Source organism: Oncorhynchus nerka, linkage group LG28 (assembly GCF_034236695.1).
Source record: "Oncorhynchus nerka isolate Pitt River linkage group LG28, Oner_Uvic_2.0, whole genome shotgun sequence".
Taxonomy (NCBI): Eukaryota; Metazoa; Chordata; class Actinopteri; order Salmoniformes; family Salmonidae; genus Oncorhynchus; species Oncorhynchus nerka.
The window spans coordinates 3,295,789-3,322,333 of record NC_088423.1 but is presented as its reverse complement, the minus strand read 5'-3'; the positions used below and the strand labels follow the sequence as shown (position 1 = coordinate 3,322,333).

General features: G+C 43.6%; 1 protein-coding gene across 2 annotated transcripts in view; it reads left to right on the top strand.

The window, feature by feature from the left end:
- Positions 1–26,545, top strand: part of LOC115112837 (protein phosphatase 1 regulatory subunit 21-like) — a 47,850-nt gene that overhangs the window by 14,928 nt on the left and 6,377 nt on the right. Inside the window, exons 8-17 of one of the 2 annotated variants that reach the window (XM_065012597.1) lie at positions 4,731–4,775; positions 4,862–4,954; positions 7,028–7,155; positions 13,873–14,025; positions 14,263–14,355; positions 14,536–14,799; positions 18,209–18,244; positions 18,518–18,634; positions 19,727–19,825; positions 20,196–20,324. In XM_065012597.1, coding sequence (XP_064868669.1) covers positions 4,731–4,775; positions 4,862–4,954; positions 7,028–7,155; positions 13,873–14,025; positions 14,263–14,355; positions 14,536–14,799; positions 18,209–18,244; positions 18,518–18,634; positions 19,727–19,825; positions 20,196–20,324 — 1,157 coding nt within the window. The remainder of the gene's footprint in view (positions 1–4,730; positions 4,776–4,861; positions 4,955–7,027; positions 7,156–13,872; positions 14,026–14,262; positions 14,356–14,535; positions 14,800–18,208; positions 18,245–18,517; positions 18,635–19,726; positions 19,826–20,195; positions 20,325–26,545) is intronic. The other variant, XM_029639832.2, reaches the window with a different exon arrangement.

The window sequence follows — 26,545 nt, the reverse complement described above, 5'->3', positions numbered from 1 at the left end:
ATTTACATTCCGCACCAACAGATCCACAGATGCTGCAATCTCTTGCACTCCACACTGCCCTTTCCCACCTGGACAAAAGGAACACCTATGTGAGAATGCTATTAATTGACAACAGCTCAGCATTCAACACCATAGTTCCCTCAAAGCTTATCAATAAGCGAAGGACCCTGGGACTAAACACCTCCCTGTCCAACTGGATACAGGGCTTCCAGGCGGGCTACCCCCCCAGGTGGTAAAGGTAGGTAACAACACGTCCGCCACGCTGATCCTCAACACAGGGGCCCCTCTGATGCATGCTCAGTCATCTTCCTTCCACTCATGACTGCATCACTCCAACACCATCATTAAGTTTGCTGATGACGACACAATGGTAGGCCTGATCTCCATCAACGATGAGACTGCCTATAGGGCGGTCAGAGACCTGGCCATGTGGTGTTAGGACAACCACCTCCCCCTCAATGTGATCAAGACAAAGGAGATGATTGTGGACTACAGGAAAATAAGTACCGATCATGCCCCCATTCTCATCGACGGGGCTGTAGTGGAGCAGGTTGAGAGCTTCAAGTTCCTTGGTGTCCACATCACAAACAAACTAACATGGTCCAAGCACACCAAGACAGTCGTGAAGAGTGCACGACAAAACCTATTCACCCTCAGGAGACTGAAAAGTTTTGGCATGGGTCCTTTGATCCTCAAAAGGTTTTACAGCTGCACCATCGAGAACACTGGTTGCATCACTGCCTGGAATGGCAACTTTTCGGCCTCCAACCGCAAGGCACTACAGAGGGTACTGCGTACTGCTCAGTACATCACCGGGGGCAAGCTTCCAGCCGTCCAGGACCTCTACCAGGCGGTGTCAGAGGAAGATCCCCGCACGGCAAGCGGTACCAGAGCGCCAAGTCTTTGTCCAAGAGGCTTCTAAACAGCTTCTATCCCCAAGCCATTAGACTCTTGAACATCTAATCAAATGGCAATGCATTATCTTTGCATAGTCACTTTATTAACTCTACATGTATATATTACCTCAGCTGCCTCGACACCGGTGCCCCCGCACATTGACTCTGTACCGGAACCCCCTGTAAATAGCCCCGCTATTGTTATTTACTGCTGCTCTTTAATTATTTGTTATTTTTTTGTTGTATTTTCTTAACTGCATTGTTGGTTAAGGGCTTGTAAGTAAGCGTTTCACTAAGGTCTACTCCTGTTGAATTCGGCGCACATGACAAATTACACTTGCTATCAGACCCTTTTCTATGAGACTCGAAATTGAGCTCAGGTGCATCATGTTTCCATTGATCATCCTTGAGATGTTTCTACAACTTGAAGTCCACCTGTGGTAAATTCAATATATTGGACATGATTTAGAAAGGCACACACCTGTCTAAGGTCCCAGAGTTGACAGTGCTTATTGTTGGGGTAGGTTCCTTGTTTCTTGTCAATCATTGGCTTATTGGTGAAATCAGCAGTCGGACAATATCTTTAAGTAAATCAATAAAACCTTTATTAATGCAATTGCAGACAAGTTGACAATGGAAACACAGCACGCATGTTTCAGAGTAAGTTCTGCAACATAAAACAGGTCAAAGTTGCTTTAATATGCTTGCAGTCAACCCCTAGTGATGTAACTGCCTACATCAACACCTTCTACTCACGAGACCAAGCCCATGCATATACAGTTATACAAACTTGCAGGGGAAAACAGTCCTGTGTTTTCTAAGGGCTCAGCAGTAATCTTCCATTCCCGTGTGGCTTACAGTGGTGTGTCTGACTTGCCTCTTATCTATTTGCACCCCTGCAGGGGTCTTTGTCTATGTATCTCTTTTAGCTTCGAGGTGCTTTCTCAGACACCAATATCAGAGCAAAAGCCAAGCCATGGGGTTGAAGGGCTTGTCCATAGTGTTCTGAGACAGGATTGTGTTGAGGATACCAACATTTCTGCAGCATTGAAAGACCCCAAGAACACAGTGGCCTCCATCATTCTTAATGGAAGAAGTTTGAAACCACCAAGACTCTTCCTAGAGCTGGCCATCCGGCTAAACTGCGCAATCAGGGGAGAAGGACCTTGGTCAGGGAGGTTACCAAGAACCCGATGGTCACTCTGACAGAGGTCTAGAAATGGAAGTACCTTCCACAAGGACAACCATCTCTGCAGCACTCCACCAATCAAGCCTTAATGGTAGAGTGGCCAGACTGAAGCCACTCCTCAGTAAAAGGTACATGACAGCCCACTTGGAGTTTGCCAGAAGGCACCTAAAGTCTCTCAGACCATGAGAAACAAGATTTTCTGGATTAATGAAACCAATATTGAAGTCTTTGGCCTGAATGCCAAGCTTCACGGCTGCAGGAAACCTGGCACCATCCCTACGTTGAAGCGTTGTGGCAGCATCATGCTGTGGAATATTTTTCAGCAGCAGGGACTGAGAGACTAGTCAGGATCGAGGGAAGGATTAATGGAACAAGTACAGAGATCCTTGATGAAAACCTGCTCCAGAGGGCTCAGGCCCTCAGACTGGGGCGAAGGTCCACCTTCCAACAGAACAATGACGCTAAGCACACAGCCAAGACAGTGTAGGAGTGGTTTCGGGACAAGTCTCTGAATGTCCTTGAGTGGCCGGACTTGAACCCGATAGAACATCTCTGGAGCGACCTGAAAATAGCTGTGCCGCAATGCTCCCCATCCAACCTGACATCTTGAAGTTATGCAGAGAATGTGAGAAACTCCCCAAATGCAGGTGTGCCAAGCTTGTGTCATTCTCAAGAAGACTCAAGGCTGTAATCGCTTCCAAAGGGGCTTCAACAAAGTACTGAGTAAGGGGTTGAATGTAAATGTGATTATATATTTACAGTTGAAGTCGGAAGTTTACATACACTTAGGTTGGAGTCATGCCACTCAGGAAGGAGACGCGTTCTGTCTCCATGAGATTAATGTACTTTGGTGCGAAAAAGTGCAAATCAATCCCAGAACAACAGCAAAGGACCTTGTGAAGATGCTGGAGGAAACTGGTAAAAAGTATCTATATCCACAGTCCTATATCGCTCAGCAAGGAAGAAGCCACTGCTCCAAAACCAGCATAAAATAGCCAGACTACGGTTTGCAACTGCACATGGGGACAAATATCGTACTTTTTTGAGAAATGTCCTCTGGTCTGATGAAACAAAAATAGAACTATTTGGCCATAAGGACCATTGTTATGTTTGGAGGAAAAAGGGGGAGGCTTGCAAGCAGAAGAACACCATCCCAAACATGAAGGACAGGGGATGCAGCATCATGTTGTGGGGGTGCTGTGCTGCAGGAGGGACTGGTGCACTTCACAAAATAGATGTGGATATATTGAAGCAACATCAAGACATCAGTCAGGAAGTTAAAGCTTGGTTGCAAATGGCTCTTCCAAATGATCAATGACCCCAAGCATACTTCCAAAGTTGCGTCAAAATGGCTTAAGCACAACAAGTCAAGGTATTGGAGTGGCCATAACAAAGCCCTGACCTCAATCCCATAGAAAAAATTTGTGGGCAGAACTGAAAAAGTGTGTGCGAGCAAGGAGGCCTACAAACCTGACTGTTACACCAGCTCTGTCAGAAGGAATGGGCTAAAATTCACCCAATTTATTGTGGGAAGCTTGTGGAAGGCTACCCAAAACGTTTGACCCAAGTTAAACAATTTAAAGGCAATGCTACCAAATACTAATTGAGTGTATGTAAATGTGTAACCCACTGGGAATGTGATGAAATAAATAAAGAATTCTCTCTACTATTATTCTGACATTTCATGTTCTTAAAATAAAGTGGTGATCCTAATTGACCTAAAACAGGGAATATTTACTAGGATTAAATGTCAGGAATTGAGAAACTGAGTTTAAATTTATTTGGCTAAGGTGGATGTCTGACTTCAACTGTGTATTTGCGAAAATGTTTAAACCTGTTTTTGCTTTGTCATTATGGGGTATTGTGTGTAGATTGAGGGGGGGAAAAACAATTTAATCCATTTTAGAATACGGCTGTAACGCAACAAGGTGGAAAAAGTGAATGGATCTGAATATCCGGGTGCACTGTTTATCATCTTACTGGCTTTTACAAAGTGACTAGGGTCAAACTGGAGGAAAATTATTTGCTGTGTCTTGTATACGATCTTGAATCATGTATTTGTAATCTTTAGCCTTGATAACTAACCTGTTCAACAAATTGAATAGCTACTGTCTGTAGGACTAGAGCAGAGGGAGGATCCTTTCCTATTGACTGATGGGGGAACTAGAGGAGAGGGAGGATCCTTTCCTCGTGAGTGATAGGGAACTAGAGGAGGGAGGATCCTTTCCTCGTGAGTGATAGGGAACTAGAGGAGAGGGAGGATCCTTTCCTCGTGAGTGATAGGGAACTAGAGGAGAGGGAGGATCCTTTCCTCGTGAGTGATAGGGAACTAGAGGAGAGGGAGGATCCTTTCCTCGTGAGTGATAGGGAACTAGAGGAGTGGGAGGCAGCAGACTCATTTCAGTTTCCTTCTGACAATGTAATGGTCTAGAGGAAGCTGGGCTGAGTTGGGGTAATTTTCTCTGGACCCTACTGGGTCTGATATTACATATCTGGTAGCTCCAGTACAGTTTCAGGTTGGAAGTTGGGTATAGACGGTAGTTTATTTTTTTATTTAACTCGGCAAGTCAGTTAAGAATTTGTTCTTATTTACAATGACTGCCAAACCTGGACGACGCTGGGTCAATTGTGCGCTGCCTTATGAGACTCCCAATCACAGTCGGATGTGCTACGTCCTGGATTCGAACCAGGTACTATAGTAATGCCTCTTGCACTGAGATGCAGTGCCTTAGACCGCTGCGCTACTCTGGAGTAATGTTTTCATATTGTTTTCCAGGTGTTCGACGGGACGCCATGCCCCAGAGCAGTTCCTCTGCTGTCTTCACCCAGCTGGCTGCCTGTCTACACACTCTTCACGATACCGTCAAAGGTGAATTATTACTTTAAAAAACGTTTTTATTAGAAAATATTATTTCTAATTAGTGTTTTTGTAGACCAATGTTCAAGCCACTCTCCTTCCAAATGTAAAGTTTATTGGTTGCGTACACAGTTAAGCAGATGTTATAATGGGTGCAGTGAAATGCTCATGTTACTAGATCCTAACAATACAGTAAAATGTCACAGGCACACACACAATCCATTTAAAAAACTGAACAACAAGAAATGTCTGTTCTTCTGTGTTCTGTAGAGATGTCTAAAAGCCCATTTTTATGCTTGATCCGGGAAGCTAGAGGCTGTGTACAGAGGGTGTGACGCAATTGCGGAGCCTCCAGAGGTTTGAGAAGGGCAAATCAATCTCCCTACCATATCGCCATGCGCCTCCCAAATGTTGAAACAATGCGTAGTGCTTCGTATAGCGCCCTACGACGCGGTGCGTCCTGTACAAACACAAACTCACTTCCTTCATAACTTTATTCACAATAGCTCTGATCTGAGAAAGCAGAGTAAGTGTGAATGTGCTGACTTCTGCTGAGGCTGCATCGCAGTAAATGCTCTACGGCCAATGCAGGCACTGGAATGGCCATAAATGGGCTTTAAGTATAACCGTTATAAAGCAGTATACATGCTGTCTTCAAGTAAGGTGGAATCGATAAATGTGTCCCCTGTTCCTTTTTATGTATGTAGAGATGTCTAAACCCCATCTCTCCTTTCTGTGTCTGTAGAGATGTTTGTATTTAAACCTCTTTACCTTTTCCACATTTTGCTACGTTACCGCCTTATTTTAAAATGGATATATTTTGGTTTTTTCCCCCTCAACCTACACACAATACCCCATAATGACAAAGCAAAAACATGTTTTTACCAATTTATATTAAAAAAAAGATTTCTAATTTAGATGAGTATTCAGACCCTTTACTTATTACTTTATTAAAGCACATTTTTGCAGCGATTTACAGCATTGAGTCTTCTTGGGTATGCCGCTACAAGCTTGGCACACCTGTACTTGGGCATTTTCTCCCATTCTCTGCAGATCCTCTCAAGCTCGATCAGGATGGATGGGGAGCGTTGCTGCACAGCTATTTTCAGGTCTCTTCAGAGATGTTCGATTGAATTCAAGTCCGGGGTCTGGCTGTGTCCCTCAAGTACATTCAGAGGCGTTTCCCAAAACCACTCCTGCATTGTCTTTGCTGTGTGCTTCACCGTAGGGATGGTGCCTGGTTTTCTGCAGCTGTAACGCTTGGCACTCAGGGCAAATTGTTCAATATTGGTTTCATCAAACCAGAGAATCTTGTTTCTCATGGTCAGTCTTTAGGTGCCTTTTGGCAAACTCCAAGCAGGCTGTCATGTGCCTTTCACTGAGGAGTGGCTTTCATCTGGCCGCTCTACCATAAAGGCCTGATTGGTGGATTGCTGCAGAGATGGTTGTCCTTCTGGAAGGTTCCCCCATCTCCGCAGAGGAACTCTGGGTTCTTGGTCATCTCCTTGACCAAGGCCCTTCTCCCCCGATTGCTCAGTTTGGCCGGACAGCCAGCTCCTGGAAGAGTCTTGGTAGTTCCAAACTTCTTTCATTTAAAAATGGAGGCAGTCTGTTCTTTGGGGTCCTTCAATGCTGCAGAAATGTCTTGGTACCCTTCCCCAGATCTGTGCCTTGACAAAATCCTGTCTTGGAGCTCTACGGACAATTCCTTCGACCTCATGCCTTTGTTGTTGCACTGACATGCACTGTCAACTGTGGGACATTACGTAGACCGGTGTGCCTTTCCAAATCATGTCAAATCAATTGAATATACCACAGGTTGACTCCAAGCTGTAGAAACATCTCAAGGATGATCAATAAAAACAGAATGTACCTGAACTCAATTTCAAGTCTCATTGCAAAGGGTCTGAATACTTATATAAATAAGGTATTTCTGTTTATTTTTAATACATTTGCAAAAATGTCTGTTTTCGCATTGTCATTATGCAGTATTGTGTGTAGATTGCTGAGAATTTTATTTATATTTTTTTATATATATATATTAAAAAAATCAATTTTTAGATTAAGTCTCTCTCCTCTCTATAGAGCTGTCTAAGCACTACAGCCAGAAGGCCGGTCTGGAACAGCAGTTGCCTACAGTCACTCAGAAGCTCTGCACCACTAACGAGTGTCTGCTGGCTTCCCTGGGCATGCTCACCAACAGCACCGACAAGGTAGGACCATGTACCACTATTTAGTTAGACAAGCGAGATGCTGGGTGTGCCCACTAACAGCACCGGCAAGTTAATACTTAGCAGATAGACACTGTTATCCAAACCAAGTAACAGCGCTGCCAATGAGCGTCTGCTCTATTTCTAAAATGTGATTTTAAACCTACCCTTAAGCACATTGCTAACCTTATGCCTGACCTTAAAGCAATACTTCAGGATTTTGGCAATGAAGCCATTTATCTTCTCCAGAGTCAGATGAACTCGTGGATACCATTTCCATGGAGAGTGGTACTTGGTAATGTGTTATTGGATTTGCCCCAAACATACAACACTTGGTATTCAGGACAAAAAGTGAATTGCTTTGCCACATTTTAGGCAGTATTATTTTAGTGCCTTTGCAAACAAGATGCATGTTCTGGAATATTTATATTATGTACAGGCTTCCTTTTTCACCAGCTCTATTAGGTTAGTATTGTGGAATAACGACAATGTGGATCCATCCTCAGTTTTCTCCGATCACAGCCATTGAACTCTGTTACTGTTTTAAAGTCATCATTGCCTCATGGTGAAATCCCTGAGTGGTTTCCTTCCTCTCTGGCAACGGAGTTAGGAAGGACGCTTGTATCTTTGCAGTGACTGGGTGTATTGATGCACCATCCGAGGTGTTTATTAATAACTTCACCATGCCTCATAGGGATTTTCCATGTCTGCTTGTTTTATTTTCACCTATCTACCAATATGTGCCCTCTGTGAGGCATTGGGAAATCTACCTGGCCTTTGTGGCTGAATTTGTTTGAAATTCACTGCTTGAGTGAGGGACCTTTACAATTATCGGTATGTGTAGGGTACAGCGATCAGTCATTCAAAAAATCCTGTTTAACACTATTGCACACAGTGAGTTCATGCAACTTATTATGTGACTTGTTAAGCACATTTTTTTAGTCCTGAACTTATTTAAGGGGAACACAAGGTTTGAATACTTATTGACTCAAGACATTTCAGCTTTTCATGGAGAAGTCCATGGAGAATAAGGGCACCTCCTCCTAGCTGCTCACTGCACTGAGGGTAAGAAACATTGTCACCACCTTTAAAACTACAATCGATAGTTTCAATAAACATTTTTCTACCGCTGGCCATGCTTTCCACCTGGCTACCCCTACCCCGGCCAACATCTCAGCACCCCCCCTGCTTCTCCTTCACCCAAATCCAGACAGCTGATGTTCTGAAAGAGCTCAAATCTGGATCCTACAAATCAGCTGGGCTAGACAATCTGGACCCTCTCTTTCTAAAATGATCTGCTGAAATTGTTGCAACCATTACAAGCCTATTCAACCTCTTTTGTATCGTCGGATATCCCTAAAGATTGGAAAGCTGCCGTGGTCAACCCTCTCTTCAAAGGGGGAGACACGCTTGACCCAAACTGTTTTAGACATTTTTCCATCCTGCCCTGCCTTTTTATAAAATCTTCGAAAGCCAAGTCAACAAACCGATAACCGACCATTTCGAATCCCACCTTCTCCACTATGCAATCTGGTTTCTGAGCTGGTCATGGGTGCACCGCAGCCATGCTCAAGGTCCTAAACAATATCATAACCGCCATCGATAAAAGACAGTACTGTGCAGCCGCCTTCATCGACCTGGCCAAGGCTCACCACATTCTTATCGTCAGACTCCATAGCCTTGGCTTCTCAAATTACTTCCTCGCCTGGTTCACCAACTACTTTTCAGATAGAGTTCAGTGTGTCAAATCGGAGAACCTGTTGTCCAGACCTCTGGCAATCTCTATGGGGGTGCCACAGGGTTTAATTCTTGGGCCGACTCATTTCTCTGTATATATCAATAATGTCGCTCAAGGTTAACATCAGTTTTCAAAACACTTTTCCTTAACCACGTCTCCGTAATGACCAACACGTCTGGATTGGAGCTGTGAACCCAGACTATCAATTGATACATTTTAGGTGATAAGCTTCTCGTGTTAACATACAGACAACCCAGGTTTTTACGAGAGTAGTAATCAGGGAAATGGTTATCAGAGCACAAGTCAGAATTGGCGCAAGCAACAGTAGATTGGCCAAGGGGGAACATGCACATTTCCAGATATCATCAGCAGTAATACAATTAGGGCACGGCAGAGGACAGGGAGAGCAGCATTGATTTTTTTTTTTATGAGATTTTAATGTGTATCAGATGGCAACAAGATCATATTGCACAGCAATTCCATCAGGTAACATGAATACAAAGCCGGTGAGAGGTGGTTAGAAAAGGATGGGAGGCCAAGAGTCCCTGTAACAAATAGTGAGTCAGAGTCCCGAGTATGGGAACAAACAGTTTGTCCCACGGTTGGGTAAACAAGCAAGTTCATAGTCAACAAAGGACACAAGAGTCCTGAGGCATAAAGCCAGACAGGGCAGACGGTGAACAGACCGCCAGGTGGAATCCATGCAGCAGTGCAGCAGGCAACAGGAGTATGTTTCACACCCACTTGGGAGAAGCTTTTATTTATGAAGGCAGATTTCTTGTAGAAAATCCTAGCTAGCTACTGTAGCTAGCAAGTCTCTGTCCGTTTTTTTCCCACCCCACATGCTAAAGGAGGTTTCTGTTTCTTGCTGGTTGTTGGTTTGCCAGATTGAATCCATATTACCTCAACTACCTCGTACCCTGGCACATTGACCCAGTACCGGTACTCCTTGTGTATATAGCCTCATTATTTTTTGTTACTATTTCCTTTTTGCCAACAACAAAAATTATGAAGTGTGCAAAATCCAGCACACAGCCATAGAATCTCCATAGACACAAATTGTCAGTAGAATGCCCTTACGGAGAGCTCCGTGACTTTCAACGTGGTACCGTCATAGGATGCAACCTTTCCAACAAGTCAGTTTGTAAAATATCTATCTTGCTAGAGTTGCCCCGGTCAACTGTAAACTCATAGAACAGGACTGCCGAGTGCTGAAGTGCGTAAAAAATCGTTGTTGGGAGCTTCATGAAATGGGTTTCCTTGGTCGAGCAGCACCACACAAGCCTAAGATCACAATGCCAAGCGTGGGCTAGAATGGTGAAAAGCTCACCGCCATTGGACTCTGGAGCAGTGGAAACGCGTTTTCTGGAGTGAATCACGCTTCACCATCTGGTAGTCTGACGGACGAATCTGGGTTTGGCGGATGCCCGGAGAACGCTACCTGGCTGACTGTATAGAGCCAACTGTAGTTCGCTGGAGGAGGAATAATGGTCTGGGACTGTTTTTCATGGTTCGGGCTAGGCCCCTTAGTTCTAGTGATTGGAAATGTTAACGCTACAGCATACAATGACATTCAATACGATTTTGTGCTTCCAACTTTTTATGTATTTTTGTTGTTGATATGATCAGTAGAGTTTAAGTAGTGTCTGGCTCATCAACTGTGCTGATTGGTCGTTTACAATACATGACCACAGAGATGGAGAGCTCAGCTGGGGCAGATGGGAAATGTTCACAGATCCGCACCATATCAGAGTGTTTACAGCTGTGTACCCCAGATAAAGGCTGGGGGCTTTGAAACAGACAGAGCTGTGAGTGTATCTACACTGCTCAAAAAAATAAAGGGAACACTAAAATAACACATCCTAGATCTGAATGAAATATTCTTATTAAATACTTTTTTCTTTACATAGTTGAATGTACTGACCACAAAATCACACAAAAATGATCAATGGAAATCAAATTTATCAACCCATGGAGGTCTGTATTTGGAGTCACACTCAAAATTAAAGTGGAAAACCACACTACAGGCTGATCCAACTTTGATGTAATGTCCTTAAAACAAGTCAAAATGAAGCTCAGTAGTGTGTGTGGCCTCCACATGCCTGTATGACCTCCCTACAACGCCTGGGCATGCTCCTGTTGAGGTGGCGGATGGTCTCCTGAGGGATCTCCTCCCAGACCTGGACTAAAGCATCCGCCAACTCCTGGACAGTCTGTGGTGCAACGTGGCGTTGGTGGATGGAGTGAGACATGATGTCCCAGATGTGCTCAATTGGATTCAGGTCTGGGGAACGGGCGGGCCATTCCATGGCATCAATGCCTTCCTCTTGCAGGAACTGCTGACACACTCCAGCCACATGAGGTCTTGCATTAGGAGGAACCCAGGGCCAACCACACCAGCATATGGTCTCACAAGGGGTCTGAGGATCGCATCTATGTGCCTAATGGCAGTCAGGCTACCTCTGGCGAGCACATGGAGGGCTGTGTGGCCCCCGAAAGAAATGCCACCCCACACCATGACTGACCCACCGCCAAACCGGTCATGCTGGAGGATGTTGCAGGCACCAGAACGTTCTCCATGGCGTCTCCAGACTCTGTCACATGTGCTCAGTGTGAACCTGCTTTCATCTGTGAAGAGCACAGGGCGCCAGTGGCGAATTTGCCAATCTTGGTGTTCTCTGGCAAATGCCAAACGTCCTGCACGGTGTTGGGCTGTAAGCACAACCCCCACCTGTGGACGTCGGGCCCTCATACCACCCTCATGGAGTCTGTTTCTGACCGTTTGAGCAGACACATGCACATTTGTGGCCTGCTGGAGGTCATTTTTCAGGGCTCTGGCAGTGCTCCTCCTGCTCCTCCTTGCACAAAGGCGGAGGTAGTGGTCCTGCTGCTGGGTTGTTGCCCTCCTACGGCCTCCTCCACGTCTCCTGATGTACTGGCCTGTCTCCTGGTAGCGCCTCCATGCTCTGGACACTACGCTGACAGACACAGCAAACCTTCTTGCCACATCTCTCATTGATGTGCCATCCTGGATGAGCTGCACTACCTGGGCCACTTGTGTGGGTTGTAAACTCCGTCTCATGCTACCACTAGAGTGAAAGCACCGCCAGCATTCAAAAGTGACCAAAACATCAGCCATGAAGCATAGGAACTGAGAAGTGGTCTGTGGTCCCCATCTGCAGAACCACTCTCTTATTGGGGGTGTCTTGCTAAATGCCTATACTTTCCACCTGTGATCTATTCCATTTGCACAACAGCATGTGAAATGTATTGTCAATCAGTGTTGCTTCCTAAGTGGACAGTTTGATTTCACAGAAGTGTGATTGACTTGGAGTTACATTGTGTTGTTTAAGTGTTCCCTTTATTTTTTTGAGCAGTGTACTTTAGAAGCATGTGTATGAGCCCTGCGGGAATTGAACACACAACCTTACCAACTGATCCACACTGAGTCCTTGGAGCGTTGGGCTAACCAACTGATCCCCACCGAGGCCTTGGAGCGTTGGGCTAACCAACTGATCCCCACCGAGGCCTTGGAGCGTTGGGCTAACCAACTGATCCACACCGAGGCCTTGGAGCGTTGGGCTAACCAACTGATCCACACCGAGGCCTTGGAGCGTTGGGCTAACCAACTGATCCACACCGAGGCCTTGGAGCGTTGGGCTAACCAACTGATCCACACCGAGGCCTTGGAGCGTTGGGCTAACCAACTGATCCACACCGAGGCCTTGGAGCGTTGGGCTAACCAACTGATCCACACCGAGGCCTTGGAGCGTTGGGCTAACCAAATGATCCACACCGAGGCCTTGGAGCGTTGGGCTATTAGTTAATGGTGTATAATGTTAATGTGTGCTGATGTTTAGTAACATTTACATGTTACTAAACGAGAGACCATCTCTCCAGGCCTCTAGGCTAGAGGTTTATGATCAGTTGTTAGGACACTTTAATGGACACACACACGATCAGAATACTTGTAGAGCTGTGGTCATCCTTCACGTGATCTAGCTGTGTGTGTGGAGGCTATCATCACCAGAGCATTTTATAGATTTATTTTCTAGGATCTAAAGTAAAAGTCCTGTCCTCAGCTTGACAGGTCACTACTCCAGGAGAGGGTTACAGTGTGTAGGCAGGTGTTCAACAGGGACGCACGCTGTTCACTCAGAGGACTGTTTTATTTTGAAGTTAACAAAAGTTATAGATTTGGGTAATGCCTTTTACTACTACTTTAATGTGTTTTCCAAGTTGCCCGAGGGTGTGTATGAGGTAGATACGCAAGCTGGTCTTTTTTGTTATTCTAGTTTTAATAGTGAAGAGGGCTGTTTTTAGTCTGCAGTTGCCTGGCTGGTAAAAGGCACCAGACACAGACTGTGTTTAAGGTATGAGTGATGGAATGCTCAGGGCTGGCTGCTGAGTTCCACTTCCATGACTGTATTCCAGAGTTTTAGAAGAAGGATGTTTAACATGAGGTGATCAGACTGGCTCAATTCATCTTTCTCAAGGACCCTCGGACCGTCTTCTCCAATATATTTTGAAAAGTAGGCGAGGAGATAAGATGGGTGGAGTCAAGGAAAGATTGAGAAAGAAACTGGGTCAACAGTGGTAGGAGTGTGTGAGATCTGTCTATTCTGTCAACCCTTCCTTGACTTCACCCACTGATCTCCTTAACCTACAGAACTTCACTGTTCCTTTAAGTCTGTAAAGGAAAGTTTGTCATGAATTAGATTTTATCGTGAATCTTTCACGTTTTAAAGGCACTTTTTCGGCACCATATTCTGGAGTATACAAACTTGATAGATTTGTTGATATTCAAATAGCAGTCTGGACTGCAAAATATAGACCTTGAAGACTCTGTATATGGCTCACCAATACTGTCTTAACACATGAAGGCTTATACATGCTTACAACAAATGTATAAAGCATTAGTGCCTATACCTGTATGCTGTAAAGTCTTACCTTAATATGAATGCTGTACCTTTTTACTACAGATTGCGACGTTCTTCAGCAACAACCTGGATTTCTTTACATCTTCGACATGCTATGGTCCGAGAGGGGGGGTGGGGGTCCTCAACCCCCTGCAGGCAGAGAGCATGCTGGGTAACAAGAAGAAGGCTTCTGACTACATGCGGTCCATCAGAAAGGTCAGTTGTGTTGCCTGGCTTCCCTGGCCACGTCACAGACCTGGGTTCAAATACTATTCCAAAATAACTAACTTGTGCTGTGTTTGATTAAGCGTGTCTGGTGAAATAGGATGTGGGAACCAATAGAATAAAGCCCACTCATCTGACACTCCAGGCAGGCTAAAGCAAACCGTGGAATATCCACTGTTGTGGTTCAGTATAACAGTGTGTATTTGACTGTCCTGTCTGTGTATCCAGCCCAGAGCTGAGTCTGTTCCATACAGAGAGGCCCTGTTGAACCGCCGTGTTCTAACCAGCTCTACAGAGAGCAGACAGGGACTCACACAACAGGTATTGATTGTATTTCCATGTTCCTTCCTTCTACTCTTCAGTTTGTAAGGACACAGGCCCTAAGTCTGCCTCTTTATTCTCAAGGTAACCCATTTGGTTACTGACTAGATAAGAGTTATAGAGAAGTATATAAGTCCTCTTACACCTTTCCCTCCTCCCCTTGACCGTTACCACCGAAAGGTGGTGGCGAGCCAGGAGAAGATCGCTCGTCTGGAGCAGGAGAAGGAGCACTGGCTGCTGGAGACCCAGCTGGGCAGGGTGAGGCTGGAGAAGGAGAGCCAACGCATCCAGGACTTGGAGACACAGCTCTCCTCTGCCCTCGGAGGAGGCAGCCCAGCCTCAGCCCTCTCCCTGGGTCTGGGCAGACCAGCCCTCACCAGCCTGGATGATGGCGAGCTGGAGGAGAGAGGAGTAGGGAAGGACGCTATGATATGCACCAGTCTGGTACTTACGATCTTCACTTGTTTTATTTTATTTTGAGTTGCAAGAATCCATCTACAGGGATTTTATAAAGACTGATAACTTTGGAATTTTGCATCCTTATTTTTCTCCAATAGTGTTTTTATTAGGCTTCATCCTCATGTTTCACTACTTGGTTGTCTGCTGAGACTGGCATGATGTGAGATGAAATCTAGGGTGATCATTCCTCCCTTTCCAACCCTCCCCTTTCCCACCAAATGAGTCACACGTCATTGCAGGAGCACCCATAAAATAGGTTTTAGTGTTTTGGCTTCAGTGAGTTGTAGGGTTGCATATTTTGTGGAATATTCAGAGGTGGGAATTAACGGGAATGTATTAATGGAAATATATGCAAATAAATATTAATACCATTTAAATGTAGATGTTTTTGCTTTGGACATATTTACCATACAGAAACCTTTTACCTTGTCAAATGATTCCAATAGAAAAAAAAACAAAAACAATTTAGTCATGACTTGAACTTCCATGTCTTCTCCCTAGACCTCCTCAATGTCCTCCTCTTGAACATCAGACTGAGGCCTCATCTTCACTGTCACTTTCCAACCTTGTTGAGGATGACACGTTGTCAGGCTCAAAAAGCCTCAAATTTGCCCGGATGTCCACCAATTTTTCAACCCTTGTATTGGTCAGTCTGTTCCATGCTTTGGTGTATGTGTGTGTTCCGAAACAAGGACCGGTGTGCTCTGAGATGGCTGATTTGGAGGATGGAGGCAACAGGGGAAAGAGCCTCAGATCTACAAAGTCCCTTCCACCAGGTGGCTGATGCGATATGTTGGCACAACTACCATATTGCATCTCCATCCCAAAGCCCTTACTTGGGAGTGTACTTTGCCAGACTGCCAAGAACCTTGCCCTCATCCAGGCCAAGGTGATGAGACACAGTAGCGATGACACCACCTTGTTGATCTCTGCACCAGACAGGGTGCTCTTGCCAGCATACTTGGGGTCCAACATGTACGCTGCGGCGTGTATGGGCTTCAGGCAGAAGTCTTCACGCTTTTTGATGCATTTCAGAATGCAGTTTCCTCTGCTTGGAGCAACAGTGAAGTGGGCAGGGCAGTATGGATTTCTTCTCTTACATCTGCAAGCAGAGTCTGAACATCAGACAGGATGGAATTGTCTCCCTCAATCTGTGCAATGGCTACTGCTATAGGTTTCAGGCTACTTAATCTCTCCCAAAATACATCGTCCAGGATGATCCTCTTGATGGGGCTGTCCATATCAGCAGACTGTGACATGGCCATTTTTGGGAGAGACTCCTTCCCCTCCAGGAGACTCAAACATGATCACACCACCACCCCAACGGGTGCTGCTGGGCAGCTTCAATGTGGTGCTCTTATTCTTCTCACTTTGCTTGTTGAGGTAGATTGCTGCTATAACTTGATGACCCTTCACATACCTAACGATTTCCTTTGTTCTCTTGTAGAGTGTATTCATGTTTTTCAGTTCCGTGATGTCCTTGAGGAGCAGATTAAATGCATGAGCAGCACAGCCAATGGGTGTGATGTGAGGGTATGACTCCTCCACTTTAGACCAACTGTCTTCATGTTTGAAGCATTGTCTATCACCAGTGCAAATACCTTCTGTGGTCCAAGGTCATTGACTGCCTTCAGCTCATCTGCAATGCAGAGACCGGTGTGTCTGTTGTCCCTTGTCTGTGTTCTTGTAGAAAACTGGTTGAGGGGTGGAGATGATGTAGTTAATTATTCCTTTCCCACGAACATTCGATCACCCATCAGAGATGATTGCAATACAGTCTGCTTTCTCTATGATTTGCTTGACCTTCACTTTAACTCTGCATCCAGCAAATGAGTAGATAAAACATGTCTGGTTGAGGGGTGTATGCTGGGCGAAAAACATTCAGAAATCTCTTCCAATACACATTGCCTGTGAACATCAGAGGTGAACCAGTTGTATACACAGCTGTAGCAAGACATTCATCAGCATTTCTCTGACTAAGGTGTCTGATTCATCATTTTCACCTCGAATACATGTTGAGGGACTTTTGTCAGAGGTTGCTTGTTGTGTGCACTGAGGGAACTTTATGCACTTGGCCAGAGGATTCTGCATCTTTGTTGCGTTCTTCACATATGATTTAGCACAGCATTTGCAAATGTACACAGCTTTTCCTTCTACAATAGCTGCAGAGAAATGTCTCCACACATCAGATAGTGCCCGTGGCATTTTCCTGTAAAGAATAGAAGAAAACAAATACAATTCTATGTACAGATAAATAGTTAAGCAGTTAGATTTAACATCTCCTTTAGTAAGATACATGTTTTAAAATGAAACATGTATGGAAACAGGTGAATTAACACACCTCAGTTAGCAGGCTCAAGCAAGCTAAAACCCACATGGTAGCAAAAACTAACGAGCAGAAACTGTTAACAAGTTAGAAATGATTTAAACCCACTTTGCTGTAGGCTTCTATTTGCTAATTAACAAAAAAAGAATGTACGCCATACAACATATATTCACCCCACCCAGTATTGTAATCAAAACACTGTGCATGTAGAGGGATAGTTTAACCAAAATATGCCACAAGACCTAGAATTGCCTTCTGTGTATCCCAATAAAAAGTTTCACTGTTATAAGCTAACTTTTTTGATGAATTTAAGCTACATTCCCAGGCATAACTTCCCATGGAAAATTTCTGGAAAGTTTCTGACCCTTTCCAAATCCAGCGAGTTGTATTGTCAGTCTCTGGCTCTATCCCAATCCTTTCTCCTTTCCCCCCAAGTATGCACTTGTTCACTATCCTTCACTGATTTGAAAATAACTGATGGGTATAAGAAATGTTGGAAACTCCCTCTAGCTCATGCTTTCACCAATCCAATGTTTTTAGATTTTTGGGAAGTAGTGAACTAGAGTACAATTTTAAGGAAAAAAATTGATATTATTGGGATGCGTCCCAGATCTATTTGTGTTGTCCTATGGTGGTTCTCCTTGTTTGGCATAACAACGACCATAGGAGCTGGCAAGATGGCACAAACAGATCTGGGACCAGGCTAACACCCACCCACTCGCTCCGAACACGGTTTGTGCGGTAAGTCACTGGACACTGTTGTCATGTCATTAACAACCAGCTACACTCTTCATTCACAGGCTTTTATAGATGTTATTCCTTTCCAATCCAGTTTTGTCAGTGAATATTAGGCGGACCTGTAGTGTTTTTTTTATAGGATTTCAGTGGGAGGGAAATGGGTTTTATTGGCCTGGGCCCTGATCTGTTTGTGCTGTATCTCCAACAATGACTGTAGAAGTTGGCAAAACAGCACAAACAGATCTGGGACCAGTCTTACATTTTATAGCTTTCTCATAGGGAGTTAGTTACTAACTAATGTGTTTCTGTGTTCTATATCTCTCGCATTAGGTTGGCATGTTGACCACAACTCCTACCAACGAGGACGTAAGTTTGTCTTGTTTTTCTTGACCCAACTATTCTTTAGTCTGATCCTTTTCCCCTCTTTCACGGGACTAGTCTCATTGCTTTCCTGAAAAGATGGACGAATGAACTCATTAATGAACAGATTGTTATACTTTGGAAAATTACACGCTTGAATGAATGATTGAATAAATGCTCGAATGAATACTATGTAGTAACATGCTAATACAACCTTGTTATACTAGTGTAATTACAACACAGATATAAGTTGTCGTTGGTCTGTCTCTGTGTGTACAGGTGGGAGACGAGGAGTCCAGAGAACAGATGATTAAGACTCACTACATGGCCAGAGTAGGAGAACTCACCACACAGCTACAGGTCTCTGACAGCAAGGCTGTTAACTTCCATGCTGAGGTGAGACATGACACACACGTGTGTAAGCACACACTTTTTAAGGATATGGAGCTGTTATTTTGTCGGTGGACACTGGGGAGATATATGGGGAACAAAGTTACACATAGTCAAGCTCCATTGAGATGTGGCTCTACACTAGACCGACTTAATAGTTGGATCAGTCACTCAAACATTTCCCCTCACGTCTTCCTTCCTTTAATACATACTTACTTTGACTCCAAGTATTGTTTTGTTAAAATAAAAATAGTCTGTGTAGTCTGTGTGCGCCAAAACTATGGTATTTGTCATCCTATAACTTATCTATTTAAAAAAAAATAGTGAGCCTAAATGTTTTCAGCTCATTTATTTCCATGACTGATCAAATCTCATTTTCTCATGGCTCTCTCTGTCCCTCTGCAGCAGACATATGGTGAGCAGTATGTTTGGAACGTTGAATCGCAATAAAATCACAGTATCGAATCACAATACATATAGGATCGACGCCTAAGTATAGTGATAATATCTTATTGTGAGTTCCCTGGTTATTCCCAGCCCTACATGATATACACTGAGTGTACAAAACATTAATAACACCTGCTCTTTCCATGACAGACTGACCAGGTGAAAGCTATGATCTCTTATTGATGTCACTTGTTAAATCCACTTCATTCAGTGTAGATGAAGGGGAGGAGACAGGTCAAAGGAGGATTGTTAAGCCTTGAGACAAATGAGACATGGATTGTGTATGTGTGCCATTCAGAGGGTGTATGGGTAAGACAACGGATTTAAGTGCCTTTGAATGGGGTAGGTGCCAGGCACACTGGTTTGTGTCAAGAACTGCAACGCTGCTGGGTTTTTCACGCTCAACAGTGTGTATCAAGAATGGTCCACCACCCAAAGGACAGAGTGTCTGTCCGAGGGAACTGGCTTAGGAAGTGTTTCTAACAGTGTATTTAATGTAGCAGTCACTCCAGTTCAAACCCAGACATGTCTGCCTAGATCTAGTTTCAGTGAAGAGCATCCCATTTACTGACTTCATTAGTTGAAGGAAGTGATCGTCTGTGGATATCTGTTAATTCTTCGTATCTCCTGTGTTGTAAACCCCCCCCCCAGTGTCGAGCCCTGGCCAAGCGTCTGGCCTTGGCAGAGAAGTCACGGGAGACACTGACTGAGGAGGTCAAGTTGGCTAATCAGAACATCACACGTCTGCAGGTAAACGTCTGTTGTGTAATTTCCAGACTGAAAGAAAGCAGCTTATCCCAGATCCATCCGTTCAGCTAGAATACAATCAGCATTATTACATTGGTAGTTGTGTTATGCATATTTGTCCTGAACTTGGTCCTCAATTTATTTGCTGTTTTTTTGTAAGATTTCCCATTTATTCAATGAAATGCCATTTAGCAGACGCTTTTATCCAAAGTGACTTTTAATCAATCGTTCATACATTTTTAAGTATGGGTGGCCCGGGAATTGAACCCTGGCATTGCAAGAGCCATGCTCCAACTGAGACATGGCAAATTAACTTGAACCTTGAACAATCATACTGGCTCTAACTAACCACAACCTGCTCCTTGTCTTTCAGGATGAACTGGCCACGACCAAGAGGAGTTACAAGGAACAACTTAGTATGATGAGCGACCACCTGTGCAGCATGAACGAGACTCTCAGCAAACAGAGAGAGGAGATTGACATACTCAAACTGAGCGGCAAGGTACAGAGTCCCCTCACACCGCTCCCTCAATGAGACTAACCTGGATAAATTGAAGTTGAATGAAAATGTGCCACTCACGGGTCTAGACAGACAGAGAAGCAGTACTAGGTGAGGTTATGCTGACATGCTGTGTAGACATATCCCAATAACAAACTACTATCCAGTCTGAGGGGAACAGGGAGGCTGGGGATGGGGGGTATGGAAGGGTCTGAGGGGAACTGGGAGGTGGAGTATAGCAGGGTCTGAGGGGAACTGGGAGGTGGGGTATAGCAGGGTCTGAGGGGAACTGGGAGGTGGAGGAACAGCAAACACGCCTTCTGTCCTGAAACTGCCCAACATACACTTCTGTTAAAACACAGATGAGTATCTTTAAGGGATACTCCGGTATTTTTGCAAAGGGGCCCTAATCTCCTTCCCCAGAGTGAGATTAACTCGTGGACACCATTTTTTATGTCTCTGCATGCAGTTTGAAGGAAGTTGCTAACTAGCGTTAGTGTAATTGCTAACAATGGAAGTCTATGGTGGTGGTTATTCCCACACTAGCATGCTAGCAGATACCCATAAATCCACTTCAATTAGTGTGAAAGGATTTAAGCCTTGAACTTGAGACATGGATTGTATGTGTGCCATTCAGAGAGTGGATGGGCAAGACAAAAGATAAAGTGCCTTTGAACACGTTATGGTAGTAGGTGCTTGGCGCACCAGTTTGAGTGTTTCAAGAACTGCAACACTGCTGGGTTTTTCACGCTCCACAGTTTCCCGTGTGTATCAAGAATGGTCCACCAACCAAAGGACATCCAGCCAACTTGACACAACTGTGGGAACTATTGGAGTCAACATGGGCCAGCATCCCTGTGGAACACTTTCGACACTTTGTTGTCCATATCCTGACGAATTGAGGCTGTTCTGCGGGCAAAAGAAAATAGCTTCAAGTGTTTTATCCAAATACTGGTGGATTCAACTAATAAAAGAATTGACAACCTGAGGTCCAGGACCTGAAGAACAGTTTGCAGTTCTCCCAGGGTCAGCTCGATGAGTTGAAACAGGAGAATGGCAAGATGTAAGTCAGTGCGATAGGACATCAGTTCTGTGTGTGAATACATGGTAACAATGAGGGACAATCAAGGCAGAACAACATGGTTGCGGATGGAATTTCAGAATCTCCACATGAGACCTGGACGGAGTGATGATTTCTGATTAAATTGAAGACCACAGGCAAATTGAGGTGAAGAACCGCCCACAGGACTGGAAAACCCACCACCGGCCCAGGTGACAGGCCCAGGCCGATAGTTGTCAAGTTCCTGAGGTTCAGGACAATGTAGCTGGTCTGGAAAGAGCCAAGAACTTGAGAGGAATGTATATCTTCCTCAACGACTACTATCTTGAAGTTGTGCAACAGAAGAGGAAAGAGGACAGCCATGAAAGCTGCGAAAGAGTGTGGGGACATTGCTTACATCTGCTATGACAGGCTCATTGTCCACCCTCCCTCCCAGAAGCCAGGAAGGGGTAAGAGAGCCAGGCCTATGGGCTCTTTTGCTTCAACCCCGCAGTACGCACACACACACACACACACACACACACACACACACACACACACACACACACACACACATTGATTAATGGGCTGCTGAATGAATATATTTTCTCTTGTTTTGTTTGCTCTTTTCAGTATTATGCCTCTCTGATAAGCTACCCAGGAAAGAAACCTCATAACATTCAAATATTAGCCATTTCAGAGACTCACTCACATAATTAATTTGATTGTATATCCTTGTACTGCTATATAATCTATAGAATAGGCAGGAATGCTTGTTTTTTTTATTTTACCTTCATTTAACTAGACAAGTCAGTTAAGAACAAATTCTTATTGTCAATGACTGCCTAGTGGGTTAACTGCCTGTTCAGGGGCAGAACGACAGACCTTGTCAGCTTGGGGGTTTGAACTTGCAACCTTCCGGTTACTAGTCCAACGCTCTAACCACTAGGCTACCCTGCCGCCCCGTGTGAGGTTTAGAAGTATACAGTTGAAGTCGGAAGTTTACATAACTTAGGTTGAAGTCACCTAAAACTCGATTTTCAACCTCTCCGCAAATTTCTTGTTAACAAACTATAGTTTTGGCAAGTCAGTTGTGTCATTCACAAAGTAGATGTCCTAAGTCATTTTTTCCAACAATTGTTAACAGACAGATTATTTTGCTTATAATTCACTGTATCACAATTCCAGTGGGTCAGAAGTTTACATACACCAAGTTGACTGTGCCTTTAAACAGCTTGGACAATTACAGAAAATGATGTCATGGCTTTAGAAGCTTCTGATAGGCAAATTGACATAATTTGAGTCAATTGGAGGTTTACCTGTGGATGTATTTCAAGGCCTACCCTGAAACTCAGTGCCTCTTTGCTTGATATCATGGGAAAATCAAGAAATCAGCCAATACCTCTGGAAGTCTGGTTCATCCTTGGGAGCAATTTCTAAACACCTTAAGGTACCACGTTCATCTTTACAAACAATAGTACTCAAGTATAAACACCATGGGACCAGGCAGCCGTCATACCGCTCAGGAAGGAGACGCGTTCTGTCTCCTAGAGATGAACGAACTTTGATGCAAAAAGTGCAAATCAATCCCAGAACAACAGCAAAGAACCTTGTGAAGATGCTGGAGGAAACGGGTACAAAAGTATCTATCCACAATAAAACGAGTCCTATATCGACATAACCTGAAAGGCCGCTCAGCAAGGAAGAAGCTACTGCTCCAAAACCGCCATTAAAAAGCCAGACTACGGTTTTCAACTGCACATGGGGACAGAGCTCATACTTTTTGGAGAAATGTCCTCTGGTCTGAAAAAAATAGAGCTGTTTGGCTATAATGACCATCGTTGTGTTTGGAGGAAAAAGGGGGAGGCTTGCAAGCCGAAGAACACCATCCCAAACGTGAAGCTCAGGGGTGACAGCATGTCGTGGGGGTGCTTTGCTGTAAGAGGGACTGGTGCACTTCACAAAATAGATGGCATCACGAGGAAAGAAATTATGTGGATATATTGAAGCAACCTCTCAAGACATCAGTCAGGAAGTTAAAGCATGGTCGAAAATGGCATACTTCCAAAGTTGTAGCAAAATGGCTTAAAAAATGGACAACAAAGTCAAGGTATTGGAGTGGCCGTCACAAAGCCCTGACATTAATCCTATAGAAAATGTGTGGGCAGATCTGACCTACAAACCTGACTGTTACACCAGCTGTCAGGAGGAATGGGCCAAAATTCACCCACTTTGTGGGAATCTTGTGGAAGGCTACCCGAAACGTTTGACCTAAGTTAAACAATTTAAAGGCAATACACACAATTAGTATTTGGTTGCATGTACACTTCTGACTCACTGCGAATGTGATGAAAGAAATAAAAGCTGACATCAATCACTACTATTATTCTGATATTTCACATTCTTAAAGTAACGTGGTGATCCTAACTGACCTAAGACAGGGAATTTGTATTAGGATTAAATGTCAGGAATTGTGAAACATTTAAACTCAGTTTGTTTGGCTAAGGTGTTTGTAAACTTCCGACTGCAACTGTATTCAGAGCCGTAATGCTTAAAGATCTTATGTCAAGTGTTATTGAAGTGTTGTGGTTGCAGGTTCACCTGGCACATCTAAAGACTTTTCTTTTGGGGTGTAGCTATAGGCTAACAGTCTGTATCTAAATGATGTGTGAAATGATTGATATTGTATGTGATGTAAACAGAGGTCTACTTTCTTGGGGACCTGAATATTGACTGGTTTTCATCAAGTTGTCCGCTCAAGAGGAAGCTTCTTACTGTAAACTGTGCCTGTAATCTGGTTCAAATGATTTAATCAATGTACCAGGGTGTTTACAAACACTACAGGACCAAGATCACCACATGCATTGATCACATTTTTACTAACACTGAAGACATTTGTTCTAAAGCTGTATCCTTACTCATTGGATGCAGTGATCACAATATAGTAGCTATATCCAGGGAAGCCAAAGTTCCAAAAGCTGGGCCAATATTACTGTATAAGAGATCATAAAAAGGTTTTGCTCTGACTCTTATGTGGATGATGTTAAACATTATTTGTTGGTCTGATGTGATTAATGAGGAGCATCCAGACGCTGCACTTGATGAATTTATGAAATTGCTTCTTCAAATGACTGATTAAACATTCACTTGTTAGAAACTGATTAACAGCTGTCAAGGCTCCATGGATTGATGAGGAATTGAAAAACTGTGGCTAATACATCTGGCTGCACTGCAAATTGAGAAATTCTGAGACTAAAGTCCAAAACAAAAGAAACTGTACTATGAAGCCAATATCAATGATATGAAGAATGATGGAAAATAAACTTTTGAGCACTTTAATTAAATTATGGGCAGAAAGACATTCAACTCCATCTTCAATCAAATCAGATGGCTTATCACAAAACCATTTGATGTTGCCATTTTCGATGACTTCATTAGCAAAGTGGGCAAACTTTAGCAGGAAAGGAAATGCCATCGTTTTCATATACAAGAAAAAAATAATGAAAGAAAAGCATTGCAACTTTAAATATTGTAAAGTTAGTGTGTCGAGGTGGAAAATAGTTATTGATCAATCATGACAAACCTCCTGGGCTTTGACAGCTTAGATGGAAAGCTACTTAGGATGGAAGCTGACTCTATAGCCACAAGAGGTCGACCGATAACAATCTGAATTTTTGGACATCGGTTTGGCCTATTTTTGTATTTTTTTTACACATTTATTTAATCTTTATTTAACTAGGCAAGTCAGTTAAGAACACATTCTTATTTTCAATGACTGCCTTGGAACAGTGGGTTAACTGCCTTGTTCAGGGGCAGAAAGACAGATTTTTACTTTGTCAGCTCGGGATTCAATCTTGCAACCTTATAACGCTCTAACCACCTGATTACATTGCACTCCACGAGGAGCCTGCCTGTTACGCAAATGTAGTAAGCCAAGGCAAGTTGCTAGCTAGCATTAAAGTTATCTTATAAAAAACAATCATAATCACTAGTTAACTACACATGGTTGATGATATTACTAGTTTATCTAGCGTGTCCTGCGTTGCATATAATCGATGCGGTGCGTATTCGTGAAAAAGGACTGTCGTTGCTCCAATGTGTACCTAACCATAAACATTAATGCCTTTCTTAAAATCAATACACAGAAGTATGTATTTTTAAACCTGCATATTTAGCTAAAAGAAATCCAGGTTAGCAGGCAATATTAACCAGGTGAAATTGTCACTTCTCTTGCGTTCATTGCACGCAGAGTCAGTGTGTATGCAGTTTGGGCTGCCTAATTTGACAGAATGTTACATAATTATGACATAACATTGACGGTTGAGCAATGTAACAGGAATATTTAGACTTATGGATGCCACCCGTTAGATAAAATAAATAATTAAATGTCTTGTTTTTGAGATGATCGTTACCAGATTCTACCACATTAATGACCTAAGGCTCGTATTTCTGTGTGTTATTATGTTATAATTAAGTCTATGATTTGAAAGAGCAGTCTGACTGAGCGGTGGTAGGCACCAGCAGGCTCGTAAGCATTCATTCAAACAGCACTTTCGTGCGTTTTGCCAGCAGCTCTTCGCAATGCTTCAAGCCTATCAACTCCTGTGATTAGACTGGTGTAACCGATGTGAAATGGCTAGCTAGTTAGCGGGGTGCACGCTAATAGCGTTTCAAACGTCACTCGCTCTGAGACTTGGAGTAGTTATTCCCCTTGCTCTGCATGGGTAACGCTCCTTCGAGGGTGGCTGTCGATGTGTTCCTGGTTCGAGCCCAGGTAGGAGCGAGGAGAGGGATGGAAGCTATACTGTTACACTGGCAATACTAAAGTGCCTATCAGAACATCCAATAGTCAAAGGTTAATGAAATACAAATGGTATAGAGATAAATAATCCTATAATTCCTATAATTACAACCTAAAACTTCTTACCTGGGAATATTGAAGACTCATGTTACAAGAACCAGCAGCTTTCATATGTTCTCATGTTCTGAGCAAGGAACTGAAACGTTAGCTTTCTTACATGGCACATAAATCCACTTTTACATTCTTCTCCAACACTTTTTGTTTTTGCATTAAACCAAATTGAACATGTTTCAATATTTGAGGCTAAATTGATTTTATTGATTGATATTTTATTAAGTTACAATAATACTGAATGAATACTTATTTTAATTGTTATTATTACAA